This window comes from Plectropomus leopardus, chromosome 5, assembly GCF_008729295.1.
Source record: "Plectropomus leopardus isolate mb chromosome 5, YSFRI_Pleo_2.0, whole genome shotgun sequence".
Classification (NCBI taxonomy): Eukaryota; Metazoa; Chordata; class Actinopteri; order Perciformes; family Serranidae; genus Plectropomus; species Plectropomus leopardus.
The window spans coordinates 36,133,721-36,153,392 of NC_056467.1; the positions used below are offsets into that span (position 1 = coordinate 36,133,721).

Here is a 19,672-nt window from a genome sequence, read left to right on the forward strand (position 1 = left end):
ATATTTATTTGTGCATGCACAAATATGTATGTATGTATGTATGTATGTATGCATGTATGTATTTATCTATGTATGTGTGTGGTAGCCTATATAATAGCTTTTAATTGCTTTGATACACTTTGTCTTCACAGGAGCATGTGGGCCCAACCACGCCCCTGCAGTTGGTGGCAGCATATCAGTGACAACTGGAATGACAGAGAAGAACATCCTTCATGCACCTATGTAACATCTTGCAGCCCAGTTTGACACGCCAGAATACATGTCACCGATGCCCTGTTCCGGTTGAGCTACGAGTGGGAATGTGTCTGTGGAGGCTGGCAACCAATTTAAAGTTGAGATCCATCTCTCACCTGTTGGCATCTCCACTGCTTGTATTAATCGGGTCATGCAACACCATTACATCAAAACCCCATCTGATGCTGAGCTACGGATGGTCATCCAGGGCTTCAGGGTCAAATGAAGATTCCCCCAGGTTGCAATAGATGGGCATATTGGCATCCTGGCTCCAGCTGATCACCCTGCCGATTATTACAATAGGAAAGGCTAGACCGAGACATTTAAGGTGTGGCTGTGCTGCTACTTATTCTAGGTGATGCTGCTTACCCACTCCTATCTTAGCTGCTGAAGCAATTTCCAGAGGGCAGAGATGCAACACAGGCTCAAACCATGTTCAATCACAGACTCAGTCAGTCCCTGACAAGGTTCGGGTCCAAAATCAAGTAGCAGGAAACCCACGGCTGCCCAGTCCACCAAGAACTGGAAACCGCAGCACCGTCGGTGAACGTCCAGCAACCGCAAATAGCATAAACAGAATGGTTATCGATGAGACGGGGGGCGGCGGGGGCTCGGCTGGAGGGCTCAAGGCACAGGTGGAGACAGGTTTAAACAGCGAAGCATGGAAGGCAGGATGTACGTTAAGAGCAGGAGGCAATTTGAGCTTCATGACACATTTATTAATCAACTTCCCGATGTCATAGGGTCCGATATACCTGGGTGAGAGCTTCCTACATTCTATCCGGAGAGGAAGGTCATGAGCTGAGAGCCAGACGTCGGTTCCAGGCAGAAGTCCGTTTGAGCACCCCTTGGGCCTCATGCCAGACCCTACGGGTGCGCCGAAGTTGATCCTGAACGGATGGTACTGTGAAATCGTCCTCATGCATGGGAAACAGAGGAGGTTGGAAACCCAAAGACACCATGAATAGAGACATAAAGGTGCAGAGCTGAGTTATGTGGGTATTCCACCCAGGGGAGATGAGTTGACCAGGAGGCAGGGTGATGCGAAGTGACACACCAGAGAGCTGACCCAAGGTCTTGGCTGGCCCACTCCGTCTGGCCATTTGTCTGAAGATGATACCCCGAAGACAGGCTAGCCAATGCCCCCAACACCTGACAAAACGCCTTCCAGACTCGAGAGAAGAACTGGGGACCTCGGTCTGGCACAATATCCAGAGGGATACTGTGGAGCCGGAAAACATGAAGAACGATGAGATTGGCAGTCTCTAGGGTGGAAGGAGTTTAGGCAGAGGGACCAAGTGAACAGCTTGAGAAAAACGATCGACTATAGTGAGGATGACTGTGTTACCTTGGGATGGGGGTAGCCCCGTGATGAAGTCCATCGCGACTTGAGACCAGGGTCGGTGAGGAATAGCAAGGGGGCGAAGGAGGCTGGCTGGAGCCTGATGAGAGGTCTTGCCTCAGGCACAGACAGAGCAGGCAGAGACAAACTCTTTAGTGTCAGCGGAAATGGTGGGCTACCAGAAACTCTGCTGGAGCAAGAATAGAGTTCAGTGAAAACCCTGATGGCAGGCGACCTTGGAGGAGTGACCCCACTAGAGCACAGGAGATTGAGCAGCCGCAGGGATGAACATCAGGTTAAGTGGACATTGGTCAGGAGTCGGTTGGTCGCATTGGGCCTCCTGAACCACTTGCTCTATCTCCCACCTGGCTGCTCTGACTACACAGGAGGAAGGGAGGATGGTCTCTTCGGTTGCATCTTCAACTGGTGGAGAAAGCTGCATGGATAGGGTGTTGGGTTTCATGTTCCTTGAACTGGGGCATTAGGTAAGGGTAAACTGGAAACGTGCCTGGCGAGCATTAAATCGATGTGCAGTCTGAAGGTAGGAAAGTTTCTTTTGGTCAATCCAAACAACGAACGGGTGAGCAGCACCCTCAGCCAGTGCCTCCATTCATGGAGTCTGAGGACCACAGCTAGCAGCTCCTGGTTGCTGACATCATAGTTCCTCTCAGCAGGAGAGAAGGGGTGCAGCTTGTGGTCCTTGGGCGAGTGTTGGGAGAGCTCTGCTCCTAGTCCCATGTCAGAAGCATCCACCTCCACCATGAACTGAAGGGAAGGATCTGGGTGAGACAGGACAGGTATAGAGGTAAACAAGCACTTCAACTTTTCAAAAACAGCATTAGCTGCCTGGGACCACACAAAAGGCACTTTGGGTGAGGTTAACTGGGCAAGGGATGCACCTACGCAACTGTAGTTGTGTAATGGGCGTGAGGAGGACCCAAATGCAGAACAGTACGCTTCACTGGCGCTTGGTAATAACCTTTATTAATACCAACACAAATGGCAGACTGGACACAGAATGAAAGTTCGTTCTTCGAGCTGTGAGCCCAAACAATGTCTCTGGAGATCACCAGTAGCGAAGACACGAAGCTCGTACCCACTGTAGCCGGTGGCGAGGAAACCCCGTAGCTCCGTGAGCCGACAACACGTGTGTGAGCGTTGTCGGGGATCGAACGGAGGGGTGGTCGAGGGCAGGCAGGGGTTCGGTTACCGGGAGGTCCGTCCACGGAAACAGCAGCACCAGCAGGGATCAGGCGGAAGAATCGTCGAGTCTGAGCAGAGAGGTCTTTACCGGGGAATCCGTCAGATTTCAGGAACGCCGAAACTGAGTTCGTGGTCGGGGACAGAAGGCAGGTGGGATCACAGGGAGGCAGGCGAGGAGAGATGGTCAGGGACAGGCAGAGTCGGCATCGGAGAATCTGGACGGAGAGTGCTGGAAAGACGTGCATGCTGCAGAGGACAATCTGGCAGTGAGTGTGTGGGCTGGAGTGTCTTAAATAGCAGGTAGATTGCTGATGAGCTGCAGCTGTGGGAAGAGCAGGCTGCAGCAGAAGGCGGGGCTTGCGTGGAGTGGAAATTTACTGGCAGTGAGGGGGAGGAGGATGCAGGAACCATAACAAGTTGCGAATGAATTATCTGTAAAAGTCTGCAAAACCCAAAAACCTCTGAAGCTGCTTCCTGGAGGCAAGGACGGGCCACTAAGCCACAGCCTGGACCTTGGCCAGATCCGCCTTTAGTTGACCCTTCTCAACTATGAACTCCAGAAAACTCACAGTGGGTACATGAAACTCATATTTCTCTGCTTTAATGTACAGTCTGTTCTCCAACATTGCAGCGTCATTGCAGCACAGTCTCACATGCTGTGTGTGTTCCTCTAAGTTCCTGGAAAAGATCAGATTGTCATCCAGGTACACAAATAAATAATCGGTTCAACATGTCTCTAAGGACATCATTGATGAGAGCTTGGAAAATGGCTAGAGCGTTGGTTAAGCCAAATGGCATGACTAAATACTCAAAATAACCAAGAGGAGTGTAAAGCAGTTTTCCATTTGTCTCCCTCCTCCACAGTAGACTGGTGCAGAGGACCGAATGCAGAGTTGATCAGAGGGAGAGGGTACATATTTTTCACTGTAATATCATTGAGACCCCAGTAATCAATACAGTGGCGGTGTGTCTTGTCCTTCTTTCCAACAAAGAAAAATCCCGCCCCCACGGGAAAGGAGGACTGACGGATAAGACCTGCCGACAAAGAATCTGTGATATATTGCTCCTTCTCAGGTCTGGAAATGGTACATAGTTTACTGGAAGGAAGGGGAGCGCCAGGGAGTAGTTCTATAGAACAATCGTAGGGACGGTGAGGTGACAACGAGAGAGCTCTGTCTTTACTAAAAACCTCCTGGAGGTTGTGATAGTCAAGAGGAACAGATATCTGGTCTATGGGCTGAGGATGTGAGCAGATACACCAGGGGGTAGCTGAGTGTAAGCAGTGAGAATGACAAAAAGTACTTCAATTAGTGATAGTAGTCATGGACCAATCAATATGTTGTGCAGCTTTAACCATGGAAGACTGAGTACCATTGGAGAGGTGGGTGAGGGGATTACAAACAGTGAGATCACTTCATGATGGTTACCAGAGAGCTGGAGGGACAAAGGTCTGGTGCGATGAGTTACACGAGCGAACTTCCCATCTAGGGCAAAAACCTCCTTCGGTTCAGGTAATTCCTCTGCAGGCAAATAAGCTTCAGTTCAGTTCAGTTCAGTTCACTATCTATAAAACTGTCATCTGCACCTGAGTCAATGAGTACTGAAAGGAGCAAAGAGTTCTAAGAGTACCTGAGCAAACCAGGAAGTTGAATTTGGCTGGAGGGTGTGGAAGACGAGGTGGATCGGCTCATCAGTGCCCCTCCAGAGGCTGATGAGCCTGTTCTTTTGGCAGTTGGGGGCAGGCTGCGAGAAAGTGGACGGGCTGACCACAGTAGATGCAGAGCTTCTGGCGGAGTCTGTGTTGTCGTTCTGATTGAGACAACTTCATTCTTCCCAGCTGCATGGGCTCCTCCGTGCAGTGGGAGGTCAGAAAACCAGGTGATCGGAGTGTAGTCATGGGAGAAAGCCGGAGCCTGTGGGTAGGTGGGAGCTAGAGGAAAAGTCATGTCCCGTCTCCCTGCTCTCTCCCTACATCTCTCCCTTAGTCTGTTATCTAAGTGGATAGCTAGGGAAATTAACCTATCTAGTGACTGTGTTTCGTCACATGCAGCTAGTTTGTCCTTTACATTATCAGCAAGCCCCTTAACAAAAACACTCTGAAGTGCTGTCTCGCCCAACCACTCTTTGATGTGACAATGCGGAAATCAATGGCATATTGGGCTACAGGTGCAGATCCCTGACAGAGTGACAGCAGCTGACTTTTGGCCTCCTTACCTTGCACCGGGTGATCGAACACTTTCCGTATCTCGCTAACAAACGTGTGGTAAGATTGAGTGAGAGAAGGTTGGTGAGTGGAGACGGCTAACGCCCAGGCCGAAGCCCTTTCAGAACATAGACTCATTACATAGGCAATCTTAGACTTATCAGTAGAATAAGTGAGGGACTGCTGAACGAACACTAGTGAACACTGGTGCAAAAATTGACTGCATGTCCCTAACTCACCTAGATAACTGGATGGAGTGGGAATGTAGGGCTCTCAGGGGTGATTAAAGTACGAGACCAAGGGTGCTGCAGGTGGAGCTGGTGGAGCTGGAGAAGACGAGGGATCACTGGAAGGAACCAAGCAGGTGATTTGATTGACGACCTGATCCATACAACCGCCGAGCTGGGAGACGCTGGTGGCGAGGTTCTGGAGAGTGTCCATGATCTTGTGGATTACTTGATGGTGTTGTCCAACTCAGGCGCCTTCAGAGGAGAGTGCATGCCGGAGTCTGTGTGTCTCAGGGTCCATACTTGGCCATATCACTCTGTGAAGGTTGTTTGTATAGAGGACCCAAAATGCGGAGGCGAAGACGAAAAAAAAAAAGGTATAACAAAGTTTATTGCTGGGGATCAAAAAGAGGGAACAAATCAAAGGCTGGTGGTGTCGGCGGAGTCTGGCTGGCTGCCGGTGTGGCAGACCGAGGCACTCAGACAGGTGAGTAGTCAGGCTGGTGAGTCAGCGTGGCATTGGTGAAGCTCATGACTGCAACGAAGTGATCTGGCACTGAAGCAGAGTCCCAACCAGGCAAAAAAGGGCTGGAGTGATTGTCAGATGAGATTCAGGTGTGCCTTATCAGGGGAAGCCAGCAACACCTACAGCTGCACCCATACACAGGAGGGAACATGCAAAGGGGAAAAAGAAGGGGGAGAAACACCCAAAACAATACCATACAATAACCATGACATATCAATCACTTCACAGTCAAACTGCTGCAATCTACAAACCCCAATTCCAATGAAGTTGGGATGTTGTGTAAAACAGAATATAATGATTTGCAAATCATTTTCAACCTATATTCAATTGAATACATTACAAAAACAAGATATTTAATGTTGAAACTGATAAACTTTATTTTTTGCAAATATTTACTCATTTTGAATTTGATGCCTGCAACACATTCCAAAAAAGCTGGGATATGGGCATGTTTACCACTGTGTTAAGTCACCTTTCCTTTTAACAACTCTCAATAAGCGTTTAGGAACTGAGGACACTAATTGTTGAAGCTTTGTATGTGGAATTCATTCCCATTCTTGCTTGATGTACAACTTCAGTTGCTCAACAGTCTGGAGTCTCTGTTGTTGTATTTTGCGCTTCGTAATGCGCCACACATTTTCAACGGGAGACAGGTCTGGACTGCAGGCAGGCCAGTCTAGTACCAATGCTCTTACGATGAAGCCACGCTATTGTAACAGGTGCAGAATGTGGCTTATATCTTGCTAAAATAAGCAGGGACGTCCCTGAAAAAGACATTGCTTGGATGGCAGCATATGTTGCTTCAAAACCTGTATGTACCTTTCAGCATTAATGGTGCCTTCACATATGGTAAAGTGATGGTATGGTTAGTGCCCATGCTGTGGGCACGAACACACCCCCATACCATCACAAATGCTGGCTTTTAAACTTTGTGCTGATAACAGTCTGGGTGGTCCATTTCCTCTTTTGCCTGGAGGATGCGATGTCCATGATTTCCAAAGACAATCTGAAATGCGGACTCAACTGACCACAGCACACTTTTCCACTTTGCATCAGTCCATCTTGGATGAGCTCAGGCGCAGAGAAGCTGGCAGCGTTTCTGGGTGTTGTTGATATATGGCTTTTGCTTTGCATGGTACAGTTTTAACTTGCACTTGTAGATGTTACGATGAATTGTGTTAACTGACAATGGTTTTCCGAAGTGTTCCTGAGCCCTCATGGTAATATCCTTTACAGAATGATGTTGTTTTTTAATGCAGAGATGCCTGAGGGATTGAAGGTCACGGGCATTCAACGTTGGTTTTCGGCCTTGCCGCTTATGTGCAGAGATTTCTCCAGATTCTCTGAAACTTTTGATGATATTATATGGACTGTAGATGATGAAATCCCTAAATTCCCTGCAACTGTACGTTGAGAAACGTTGAGAAACATTATTCTTAAACTGTTGGATTATTTGCTCATGCAATTGTTCACTGCAAGTGGTGAACCTCGCCCCATCCTTGCTTGTAAACAGCTGAGCCTTTGGGGGATGCTCCTTTTATACCCAGTCATGACACTCACCTGTTTCCAATAACCTGTTCACCTTTTGAATGTCTCAAACAGGTGAGCATTCTTTTGAGCATTCCTCAACTTCCCCAGTCTTTGGCTGCCCCTGTCCCAGCTTCTTTGGAACATGTTGCGGGCATCAAATTCAAAATGAGTTAATATTTGCAAAAAAACAATACAGTTCATAAGTTTTAACATCAAATATCTTGCCTTTGTAGTATATACAATTGAATATAGGTTGAAAAGGATTTGCAAATCATTGTATTATGTTTTACACAATGTCCCAACTTCATTGGAACTTCATTACCAGCAATTACAATAAAAGCAAAAACAAGAGGTAGCTGGGATCTACAGAAGTACAATTACAAAATAAAAATGCTCTGCATTGCCATGAACCCAATATATGTGCATTTTTTCATCTGCCTGCAAAAATGGCAGAAGAGGTAGCTGTAACAAACAAAAAAAATGCTTTACATTTTGAAACCCAGCAGTTATGTACATTTCTTCAAAGTACAGCACAATTGCAATGTAAAGTACAATTTAATGTGATAATTTAATGTGATGTGCATTTATTAAATATCAAAGAACTGTATGTTTACATCATGAAGCAAGAAGAACTTGTGCGTGGAGCCATGGTTTCTGCCTCTTCTGCTGCTTATAACTTTCCAAAAAACTGTCTAAATGATCAGTCTGACTTTTCCTTTTTCTACCTTGGGCACCAGGAATTGCCCACTGGAGGGTGTTCTGTTCTTGCTGTGGCCTGGGGCTCCCTGAGCTGGTTGTGCTCTCATCTTCTTCAGGGTGAACTTCCCTGTAGCTTCCATCCCCTGTTAACATAAAGTATGTTACTGTATACATGTCATTGCTATGTTATACTCATACAAATGTGTTGTATGCGCCTATGTGAGTAATAACCAATAACTATTTAAAACGTTATGAAAAATTATAGTGTTATATATAGTGTTAAGTTATAGTGTCATTTAATGTCTGATAACATCAAACACACAACACAGACTCACATGCAGATAACGCACACACAACACACAAATCACACTTACCACTTTTGTCTGATTCCTGACTATCGGAGCACTCGAATAGTTCAGCTGGCTCTGCTAGTGTCAACATCCGAGGAACCTCCTCTTGGAAAGACTCAACAATGTGTTTTGGGCTGCCTGTTGGTCTTGTGCCGAGAATATCATCCAGGTCATCGTACCATACAAACTTTTTCTTCTCTTTCCTCGAGCTATTACTTTTCCATGGCAAGTAACAGACCATAATATATTGCTGTTGCAGTTTTTTTTAGCTTGATGCGACACTGAGCCACAGACCGATTAAATCCCCTTGCCGCCATCTTCCCGCTAAACAATTTAAAAACCTCATTGTTCTTGTGTGTAGCCCCAAGCAACCACAATATACATATAGTCCTCTGACAATATATCAATAAGCGCCTGCACCTCCTCACTACTCCACGTCTGCCCAAGAGACATTTTCCAACATTTTTTTGTGTACCCATGCTTCTTTGGATTCACACTGTTGGCTTTATTTATTTTTTTCTACCCAAAATGCACTGCGCTCTATGTCATTGTCTCTAGGTCATTTCCTCTCTTTGGTTTGCTGGATAGTCTGTTTGCATTTCCCACTGTAAAGGAACCGCACCGGGGTTCACTTGCAAGCGAACCGAAACCCACGTTTTCAGGCAGACCTGAGTTTTCTTGTTTGGCCTGCACCAGAGTTTGGATAAGCTTTCACATCTGCCCAAAGGAAACAAACTCATTTAAAGCAGACCAAACAGCTCTGGTGTGAAAGTGCCCTAAAAGTGACAAGTGAGTGGCAATCCACACCAACTGCAACTGCTGAGGTGCTTAGAGGACAGTGGCCAACCAAACTGCATTCACTAGGCTGGCTAATAGCTTCGCTCAAGTGTCTAAAGGGGTCACATACTGACCTGTGATGTCATGCATATTTAAGAAATAAAGGCATATCTGTTCTTACAGACAATAAGGGACATGACTTTAAGAACTTCTGAAGATGTTATTGGTGTGGATTGACCATGACGTCCTATACAGGCATTTCTGTTTCTCAAAACAATTCAAGTAAATATGCTCATCCATTACTAAGTCTTGTTGCCTTGTCTTGATGTTATGGTATGATTTGAAAGAATAATATGATTTGAAGGAATTTTACCACATTTCATATGCAAGAAAGTGTCACCCTAATTAAAAATATAGTTAATACTATTAATGTAGGCTATCAGTATGGACAAATGGTGGAGATGAATGTGTATAGCTCAGGGTCTAGCTGTTTGGCGATACCTGGAAGTTACTTGACATCCCCTAGAAGATATTTTCTGTGTTCACACTATATGTATCATTTTGTCACATGCCTGTCCACACAACATCTATTGTACCTCTGTCCGTCCATGGCTGTGATCCCTTGTTAGTTCCTCTTCCTGAGGTTGCTACCGATAGAGGGTGTCATATGCTGAACAGATTGTGGAGCTTTTTTGATATTGGACTATGCAAATAAAATTGGCTTAAGTGCAGAGATATGGGAACACAGTGACATTGCTAAAACAAAGTCTAATGGGGCAAGAAACAGGAGCAGTTGGATGATCCGACAGTAAACAAAACAACATCTATCCAGGTTATCTTAAAATCTGTAGGTCAGAAAAGGTGGTGAATGCACTTGAAATATCTGAAATAATCCTTCATTGCACAGGAATGTTTGTGAGTGTAAAACTACACAGTATAGTTAGTGTTTGAGGCAAGACATGAGTCTGAAAACTGTGATGGATCAGACATGAGGGTAATAACTTACTCTCAGTTTTCTCCTCGTAATCAGTTTAGCTATCATGGTTGTTAGAAGGCACCCAGACAAAAAATTGCACTATGTTGCATAGCAGGTAGTTGTGTGGTAACAAATTTGCCATGAGAATATCAAATACAGTTAAGGAAGTCCAGTTTGATTAAAAAAAAAAAAAAATTGAAAGGATCTACATATTGACATTAGGCTTGGGTAGTGACTGAGCTCTGGTGGTGCGTGCTGTGCACTACATAAAATAAGTTTAATAGAATAAAACTTATTTTAAGATAAGTATTTATGATGGTTTTGAAAAACATACTTCTTAACACCCTGATATGCCATAATGCTTTGATACCGCCCAAGCCTAATTGACACTTGACCTGACATCATACAAGCATCTGACAGTAATACAGCAGCACACAGAGTGAAGTTATTGATGCACACACATTCATAATTCAGTAATCTGCCTTATAGATGGGTGACTCACCCTTTGCCAGCAGTGTTTTCTAAATGCTGCTCCAACATCTGTCAGCAGCCATAAGGCACAGACAACCCCAGCTAAAGGCCTCAGTCATTCATCAGAAAATTTTATGATTATGTCTCCCCGTGTGCTTGTGTGTTTAGGAGTGTGTGACAGAGGAAGGAAAAGCCATGGGGGTGTAGGATCGTAAATATGATACCTCATCTAGTCCAACCTGTCAAACGTGGTGATTGGTGGCTCCAGTTCAGCTGCTGGTTGTGCACACATGTTTCCATGTATGTTGAGAAAATAATAATTCACTAGGGCCCTTGTGCGATGGCTCCATCTGTCCCAGAGGCAACAGCAGAAGTGGGAGGCAGCCTTGCCTGGACATTTCTCATTGTAATGCAGACTCTTTTTGCCAGCCCAAGGGCACAGGTGGCCTCAGATTTGTGCCCATCAGTCATGATGTGGAGGGGTGCACAAGGGATGGGGAGGTGTGCTGTGTTTCCAAGGAACATAATGTGGGCGTGGCTTGGTACCCTGAACTATTACTCTGAGACATGAATAATGAATCAGTGTGTTATTCCAAGAACAAATAGGACTGCTCAGAGGGAGTATGACCAGGAAAGGTAAAGTCCTGCAGCAGGGCTGCTTGTCGTTTGATGCCACTGTTCTATTTATAAACACACAAATTCCTCCCCGCTCTGCGTACGAAAATCAGAAGTTCAGTGAGATGAAAAAAGCCCCTGTTCCCATTCAAAGGCATGGGAGCTGTCAAGGGGTGATTCAGTGATGCCGGAGATAATGAGAAAGTCAGGCATTTATGGCTCCCATAAATTAAGTTGCTGCTCTTGTGTGTACATAGCACCTCGAATGTGACAAATCCCTGTGTTCTGGCAAAGCTTTTGTTATGTTCGATTTAATGGCTTTTCTCTCTGTGTGTTTCTGCTGACTGCTTACCTGTACAGTTTGACACCTGCCTCCCTCTCTAGCTGGGCCCACAGCTGGTAGCACTCCTCCATCATGTGGGTGTAGAAGTCCTGCTCATAGGCCTTGCGAATGATGCGGGTCTGGCCATGGGAGCTTCCTCGGGTGTGGGGCAGGACAAACTGAACATATAAACACAACATAACTTGGTTTAAATTAAATAACTTTAAATTAGGAACAACATAAACCAGATGTCCAAAAGTATGTGGACATCTAAATATATTAGCAACAACATGTGATTCCAAAACCATGGCCATTAATTTTCTGTTGCATCAGCCTTCACAGCCATCACAGCCATCACAGGATGCAAATAAGTTGTATTGCTTATTATTAAATCATATTTATAAAGTCCACTGGAAGTGTTCCAGGAAAAGAGCATCTTCCTCTACGTTTCCATCACAAGTCGTCATGTGTTGCTGTTTTGCAGTGGACTACTGCAACTAAATATTAAGCTCAAGGTATCTCTCTGCATCTGCTCTTCATGTTCTGAGATGCCACTACTGTGATGTCAACACATCACAGCCCATGCTGAGATTACGCTGCATGTTGTTATGTTTCAGCAACAACAGCACATGGCAACCGACAATGGCATATCAACAAATGCTCATACTGGCACAGATGGTTAGGATTATGGGAAAGTGGCACATGGCAAAGTGTAGAAACACCCCATCACATTCAGATGGGAAGCGAACACATTTCAGCACAAAAGACCAGGGTTTGTTGGACCCATCCACTGCCCCTCCCATCCACCCTATAGGTGCCCTTGCTTTTCATTCTGATGCAACAGGTTCTGTCTGGTCACATTCTCAAGCGACCAAGTGGCCAAATGCCAGCATATAATAACACCATATAATAACACCGTGATCAATCTGTCCATTGGCGTTCTCACCTGAGGCCATCCAGCGCTGTTTCATGTGGATGCGAAACGTAGCTTTTAGCGTTGCAAGCTCATGTCATTAGCACTACCAAAGCGGCACTATGTAACAAGTTGTCTCTCTCTAAAGGTACAGCCCATGTGAATGGGCTTTTTCTCTCACAACCTTTAGTCAGCATCTGTTTTTTTTTTTTTTGTTTGATTCTTTAAACAGAAAACTTTTAACTTTTGTAGCTTACTGATAAAGTGATTTAAAAAAAATATAAAGATAATTTGTTGCTGTATTTTATTTATGTTTATTATTGTACTACATCAAGCAATCTGATTACTAACTAAGACAATATTAAGACGGCTGGTATTGTTTTCACCTTGTGAGTTTGTGTTTGTGTGTGTGGCTATATGTCATCATAATGGTATTAGGTCCTGGAGACACCTATTGTAGTGGGAACAACCACAGAATCAGTTTTCAGTAGTCTGTCAGGTGTTCATATGTCGACAGATTTTGTTACCATAGTATTATAACCATGCAAGATGCAGTCTGAAAAAATTTACAAGTTATGGGTGTGGGTCTGAGCAAGGGGGCCTGAATAAGAGGGGTAAACCCTTGCACTCCACTTTATACCCCTTGCCTATATTCACTTAAAGTTGTGTATTACCTTATCATAACTGGAGTAGTCCCATCTCAAGATGGTTTCCATTTTTTATTTTGTTTCTTGTTTGTTTTAGCATAAGGAAAACAACAGCATTTTTTCTCCTGCCTCAGACTATAGAGTACAAGTGACAGAAACAGACAAGATGATCTTGTTGGTTGAATACATAAAAGCAAAGTCAATAACAACTTAAATGCATCAGTAAATACAATTTTTAAATCTATTTTCACTGAATTTGGCTTGATGATGAACTTCCCTAGGTAAAAGAGGTCTGAGGTGCCTGTGTGTCATCCAATACTTGATAAAAATCATTTCCAGCATGAAGCCCACTACCAACTACCTTTATTGTGTTCCAACCAAGATTCTAAAAAAGGTTTTTGGGGGAAACTAGTTTGAGTATTTCTCAGTATTATTAACAGCTTACTTCTTACTGGGAATGTCCCATTTGGGCTCAGACATGCTGTGGTCTAACCTTTCTAAAAGAAAAAAGGGTATTGAGCCAGTAACACCAAAAATCTTAAGACCAATTTCAAAGCTGACATTTCTGTGTAAAGTATTGGAGAAAGTGGTCCCTCAACAGATGCTTTCATTTCTTAACAGCAGTAACATTTTTTAGAAGTTTCAGTCAGGTTTTCAGGCACAACACATCACAGATTATGCAGTGCTGAGTGTAACCAATCATCTCCTTGTACAGCCGCTGGTGATGACTCCTTAGTTTTGGTTCTTTTGAAACTCAGCGCTGTCTTTGACACAGAGGACCAGGCAATACTTATTGATCACTGGCGTCATTGGTTGGAGTCTGTGGTACAGTTCTTAACTGGCTTCAATTTTATATCACTGATAGGGCCTTCTCTGTAATTTTGAACCCTTCTTCCTCTATCCTCACATAGCTCTTATGTGGAGTCCCTCTAGGCTCAGTGCTTGGTTCTCTTTTATTTTCCATTAATTTCTTTTACTAGGAAAATTTATTCAGAACCACATCTCATTAAACTGCATGGTCGATGACACCCAGCTGTACCTTCTACTCCAACCCAATGACCAGACTGCACCAACTGTCCTTGCTAAATGTCTGAATGATAAAAAGATGGACGCCTCATACGTTTCTACAATTAAATAAAAATAAAACAGGGATCATAGTGTTCTGCTTCCTAAACTCCTTCAGCATCACTGCCCAGTCCCTCAACCAGTAATCCAATCACATCAGACCCTTTGCACAACACCTCTGAAAAATATTTGGCAATACTCTGAAAATGTATGGAAAGTTATGGAAAGGTTAATGCAGTTGTTAAATTAAGCTACAGTACACCAGGGTGTGCTTTAACATCACTTGAGCACGACAATGATACAGTTAGGTCTGCAAGCATCACTTTAGTGCTCAGATTAAGTTAAAGCACACCCTCTCATGAAATATTGCAATTATACAACTATCACCAACATAATAAAAACGTATAATCAAAATGTATTCATGTTGTGGGGCAATTAGCTCTCAAAACAAAAAGCTTTTTGCGACTGTTATCTCTGTTTCCATGGGAATACACAGCGTTTGACTATTTACTGGAAAACAGCCAGTCACATCAGTAGAATCACATATGAAATGAAACCTTGTTTTCTACTCCAGCAAGTAGGTCCTCATTAGTAGAAGCAAGTAGAACCTCATTAATGACCTGCAGACGTATTTTCTATGCACTTTTGAGTCCGCTGGCAAATTTGTGCTTCAAAATTAATTAAAAAAAGAATAGAAGCATAATTATTTCCAAAATTCACAACATGTTTTTATCTAACAAAATATTCGGCTTCATTCTTCTTCTTGATGGCATTACAACGGTCCTGTAGCTCTCTTCACAACAACAGACACAGGTCGGTTCTTTGAAACGGGCGTTTTTAATGAGCTGATGTCTTCTCACACTTCGTTTCCTTGACACTGTGAGAACTGTGATAAATTACATACAAACAGTATGTGTCATAAAATACAATGCATCACGTTGTATAAACATATGCAAATAAAACTTAACGAAAACGTGAAATAATTAACAACAACAAAAAATACCTCATTGGCTGCTGGTCGTGAAAAAAATTTGACAGTCACACTTAAACAACGTGAGCTGTGCGTTCACAACTTCCTCCTCTGTCCTTTAGTTAATACTGTCGTAGCCACTTAGCAGCACAAAACAAAAAACTTTAGTTCCGCCATGGGAACAACAAAAACATACACAATAAATTCATTAACCTGTAATATATTTATCAGCTCAGTATAATACTTTAACACCTTTTAACCTGTTTTTAATCTTCAATAAATAAATAAATAATTTATTTATTAACTAAACCAATGAATTGACTAAAGAATTATGCCTACTGCATTTCTACAACAGCACTTCCCACCAAAATCACTTCTTAACCTGTAATGTGTGATTTTCTTGTAAACAAAACTAGGAATGAATGAAATACTTAGGATGTGCATGAATGTGATTTCATGTACATGACTTAGTTAGCTTCAAGTAGTGTGACCACTTTGTGAATAGGTCTCTCAATGTGTACTGATCAGGTGTGTGGTTTGCCTTTATCAAATGTAGTGTCAGTGATCAGTAGTTTCAGTTTTCGCACCATACCATCTCGACTGGGGTAGGTTTCCACAACTCTGGCAAGTTTCCACTCACTTCTTGGTAAGTTGTCATCTTGTACAGTGACAATGTCATCCACTTGTGAGTTTCTTGAGGGTCTTTGCCATTTTTGCCGCTGTTGGAGGTTTAGCAGATATTCACGTTTCCATCTTTGCCAGAATTCATTGGCTAGGAACTGCACACTTCTCCACCTTTTATTCAGATAGAGATCTTCCTTGCAAAACTGGCCAGGAGGGGGAAGTATGATCGATGATTTCATGGTTAAGATATGGTTAGGGGTTAGAGGCTCTGGGCCAGTAGGATCGTGGAGATGTTCAACACTTAAGGGCCTGCTGTTGATTATAGCCATTGTTTCACAGAGAAATGTTCTTAGGGTTGTGGTATCAGGCCTGCTTGTAGACTTGTTGAGCATGACAATCAAGATGCTGCGAATTGTTCGGATCTGACGTTCCCATACTCCACCCATATGACTCGCAGAAGGGACGTTCATCACAAATTCACAACCCATTGCTCCTTGCCGTTCCTGATCCATTCCCTTGAGCAACTCAACAAACTCTCTCCTTGCTCCCATGAAATTTGTTCCCTGATCGCATCTCAGTTGGCGGACAGGTCCTCTGATGGCTATGAACGTTCGAAGCACATTCATGAACGCATCTGTTGTCAAGTCGTCCAGTGTTTCTATATGCACTGCTCTACAGCATAAGCATGTAAACAGCAATCCATATCGTTTTAATTCCTTTCTTCCTTCTTTTACGAGAAAGGGGCCAAAACAGTCAATACCGCAGTATGTAAAGGGAGGGGATGTTTCTGTTCTCTCCTCTGGAAGGTCTGCCATTTTCTGAACCTCAGTAGTTCGTCTGTATTTCCTACACTTTACACACCTGTAAATGTGTGAGGATACCACATTTCCACATCCTATGATCCATATACCATGCGCTCGTAACTCGTTCATGGTCATGCCTCTTCCTTGGTGATGTACACACTCATGATGATGTTTGATTAGCAGGGCTGACACATGAGATTTCTTGGGAAGTATAGCAGGGTGTTTTACATCATAGTGCAGGGCTGACTGGGATAGCCTTCCTCCCACCCTGAGAACATTGTCACTGTCCAAGAAGGGATTTAAGCGATGTAGCTTGGTGTACTTGTTCAAAGTGCCTTCCTTTTGGAGCTTGATTCTCCAGATGTCTTCAGCAAAAGCTTCTTCTTGCACTAGCTTAATAATGAAGAGTTCCGCTCCTCTTCTTTCTTCAAGGTTAGTTGCTTCATTGGTTTTTGGCTGAAGTCCTTTGAACTCTCTTACAAACCTCTTGAGCCTCGCCACAGCTCTTACTGCTCTGGACCAGTCAGAGAACTTGGTGAAGCGGTTTACAATTGAATTCACTTCTTTCGTCTTAACTGTGTGTACGTGGGTCTTGCGAAGCTCAGGATCTGTGGTTTCTACTGCTCCCACCATCTCCTCTTCACATGGAAAAATTTTCTGCCAAAGAAAGTCTGGACCTTTCAGCCAGTTGGAGTCCTTTAGCTGAGCTGCACTCACTCCTCTTGAGGCAGAGTCGGCTGGGTTGTTGTCAGAGCTGACATATTGCCATTGTTTGGGGCTTGTACTGGATCTGATGCGTTGGATTCGGTTGGCCACAAACGTGTGGAACCTCTTTGCATCGTTATTCACGTAGCCAAGAACCACCTTTGAGTCAGTCCAGTAATAGTCTTGCATGTTCTCAATCTCAAGCTCTCTGCGGATAACATCCGACAGAAGTCACAGCTGATGAAAGCTCAAGTCTTGGGATAGTCATTATTTTGGTAGGGGCTACTCTTGCTTTCCCAATGACAAGTGAGCAGCTGATCTGTCCTGTTTCACTTATCACTCGAAGGTATGAACAAGCACTGTATCCAGTGCAACTGGCATCTGAAAAGTTGTGAAGTTCATACTGTGTAATCTCATCAAAGCTTGCAGGGAGGTAACTTCTTGGGATCTTTAGGGCTGCCAATTGAGGCAGATCTCTTAGCCACGACTCCCACTTTGGAAGAATTGCTCGGGGAGATCTTCATCCCAGCCTACTTTATCTCCGCATAGTTCCTGAAGGATCTGTTTGCCAACTAGGATGAAGGGGGCTACAAACCCTAATGGATCGTAGACAGAAGCGACGGTGGAGAGAACTCCTCTTCTCGTCAGTGGGTTGTCCTTGACGATGACCCTGAATTGGAATTCATCTGCTTCGACACACCACTGGACTCCAAGGGCTCGCTCGATATGCTCCCCCAGTGCCATGTCTAGATCCTTGGTTTGGGCACGTTCTTCTGGTGGTATTGTGGCAGTGACATCCTTATCATTGGACACGAACTTGTGTAGTCGCAGTTTTCCTGTACTGCACAAGGCTCTTGACTCTTTCACCAGATGTATGGCTTTGGCAGGTTACTTTAAGCTTGTTAAGCCATCATCGACGTAAAAGCTTCTCTGGATGAACTTAATGGATTCTTCGCTGAACTTTCCATGGCCCTGTGCTGCCAGATGCTTCAGTGCAAAGTTGGAGCAGCCTGGTGAAGAAGCTGCCCCAAAGAGATGTACACGCATGCGGTACACGGAGGGTTTGGAGTCCATATCACCTTTGTCCCACCAAAGGAACCTTAGATAGTCTTGATGCTCCTTTGTAACATGAAATTGATGAAACATCCTTTCAACATCACATATTATGGCTACTGGTCCCTTTCTGAATCGACACAGCACACCCACTAATGTGTTAGTCAGGTCTGGTCCTGTCAAAAGATGATCATTCAGAGAGGTTTCTTGAAAGCGTGCTGAACAATCGAAAACCACACGGATCTTCCCGGGTTTGTGGGGGTGGTAGACTCCGTGGTGCGGTATGTACCATGCTGGCTGGTTATTGAGTTCAGGCTATGGAACTTTCTCGGCATCTCCTCTTTCTATTATATCGTTCATGAAATGGACATAATCCTTGTAGTATCCTCATTTCTCCAGAATCATCGCTCTAATGAGGCAAGCCTGTGAACCGCACATGGTTTATTATCTGGGAGACTGGGTTTTTCTGTCTTGAAGCTCGTAGTGGCTGTCTTCCTTTTGTCTTATTCCCTCCTTCACCTTTGACAAGAAGAGAAGGTCTTCCTGGGAGACTGGATTGTCATCTGCCATGTGATCCACAAAGTCAGACTCAAGAATTTTGATTATATCTGTTGGATTGATCTCTTTGACTCGATTTCTACACACAAAGTGCACTTCTGTCTTAAGCTCATCTGATGGCTGTACAGTAGGGGTAACTTGTCGCACTATGATTCTGTGACTGGTTCCTATTGCATCACCATAGTCAGTTGCTGGATTTGAGCAACCCACAATGCTCCAGCCAAGATCTGTTCGCTGAGCATATGGATAATTTTCTTTGCTGGACAGGATCTCTCTTGAAAGAAGGGCTTGCTGACAGTTATAGCCAATTAAGAGGCCTAATTCACAGTCCAATGGTGGCGGTATCTTGTCTGCCAGTTTTTCCAGATGAGGCCATTTTTGAGCTGTCTCTGAGGTTGGAATGTGCGTTCTGTCAGCAGGAATGAACTCTCGTGTAAAGAGTGGTGGCAATGAAATCCTCTTCTGTAAGTTGTATCCTCTCACTTGTAGGTTTGTCAGTTTCTGACAGGGGATAACTGTTGACCTTGTTGACATTGTAGATAGCCGCAAACTGACATTTTCCTTGTTTGTGTTTAGATCCTGGGCCACTTCATCTAGGATGAAAGTTGTGTCACTCTGAGTGTCTAAGAGTGCATAGACCAGGACTTCATGATCTGGCTCCTTTGTGGATGAAACCCAGACTGGAACTATGGAGGATGTTTGCGTGCTTCTGCCCTTTTGTATGACTCTATTAGTTGTTGCTGTTGCATCTATTTCTTTGGAGTCTGTTTCGTTCTTTGAGTGGTCGTTTCCCTTAGGTGTCGACCTTTGACGTTCTTTGAAGTTATCATCGTGCAAACATGTTGGGTGTCTCTTCTGA

At 44.1% G+C, this 19,672-nt stretch overlaps 1 protein-coding gene across 1 annotated transcript in view; it reads right to left on the reverse strand.

Moving 5' to 3' along the window:
- LOC121942766 (peroxisomal sarcosine oxidase-like) overlaps positions 1–19,672 on the reverse strand; it is a 68,798-nt gene that overhangs the window by 33,979 nt on the left and 15,147 nt on the right. The window contains exon 2 of the mRNA XM_042486015.1: positions 11,506–11,654. Within this exon, the coding sequence (XP_042341949.1) occupies positions 11,506–11,654 (149 nt within the window). The remainder of the gene's footprint in view (positions 1–11,505; positions 11,655–19,672) is intronic.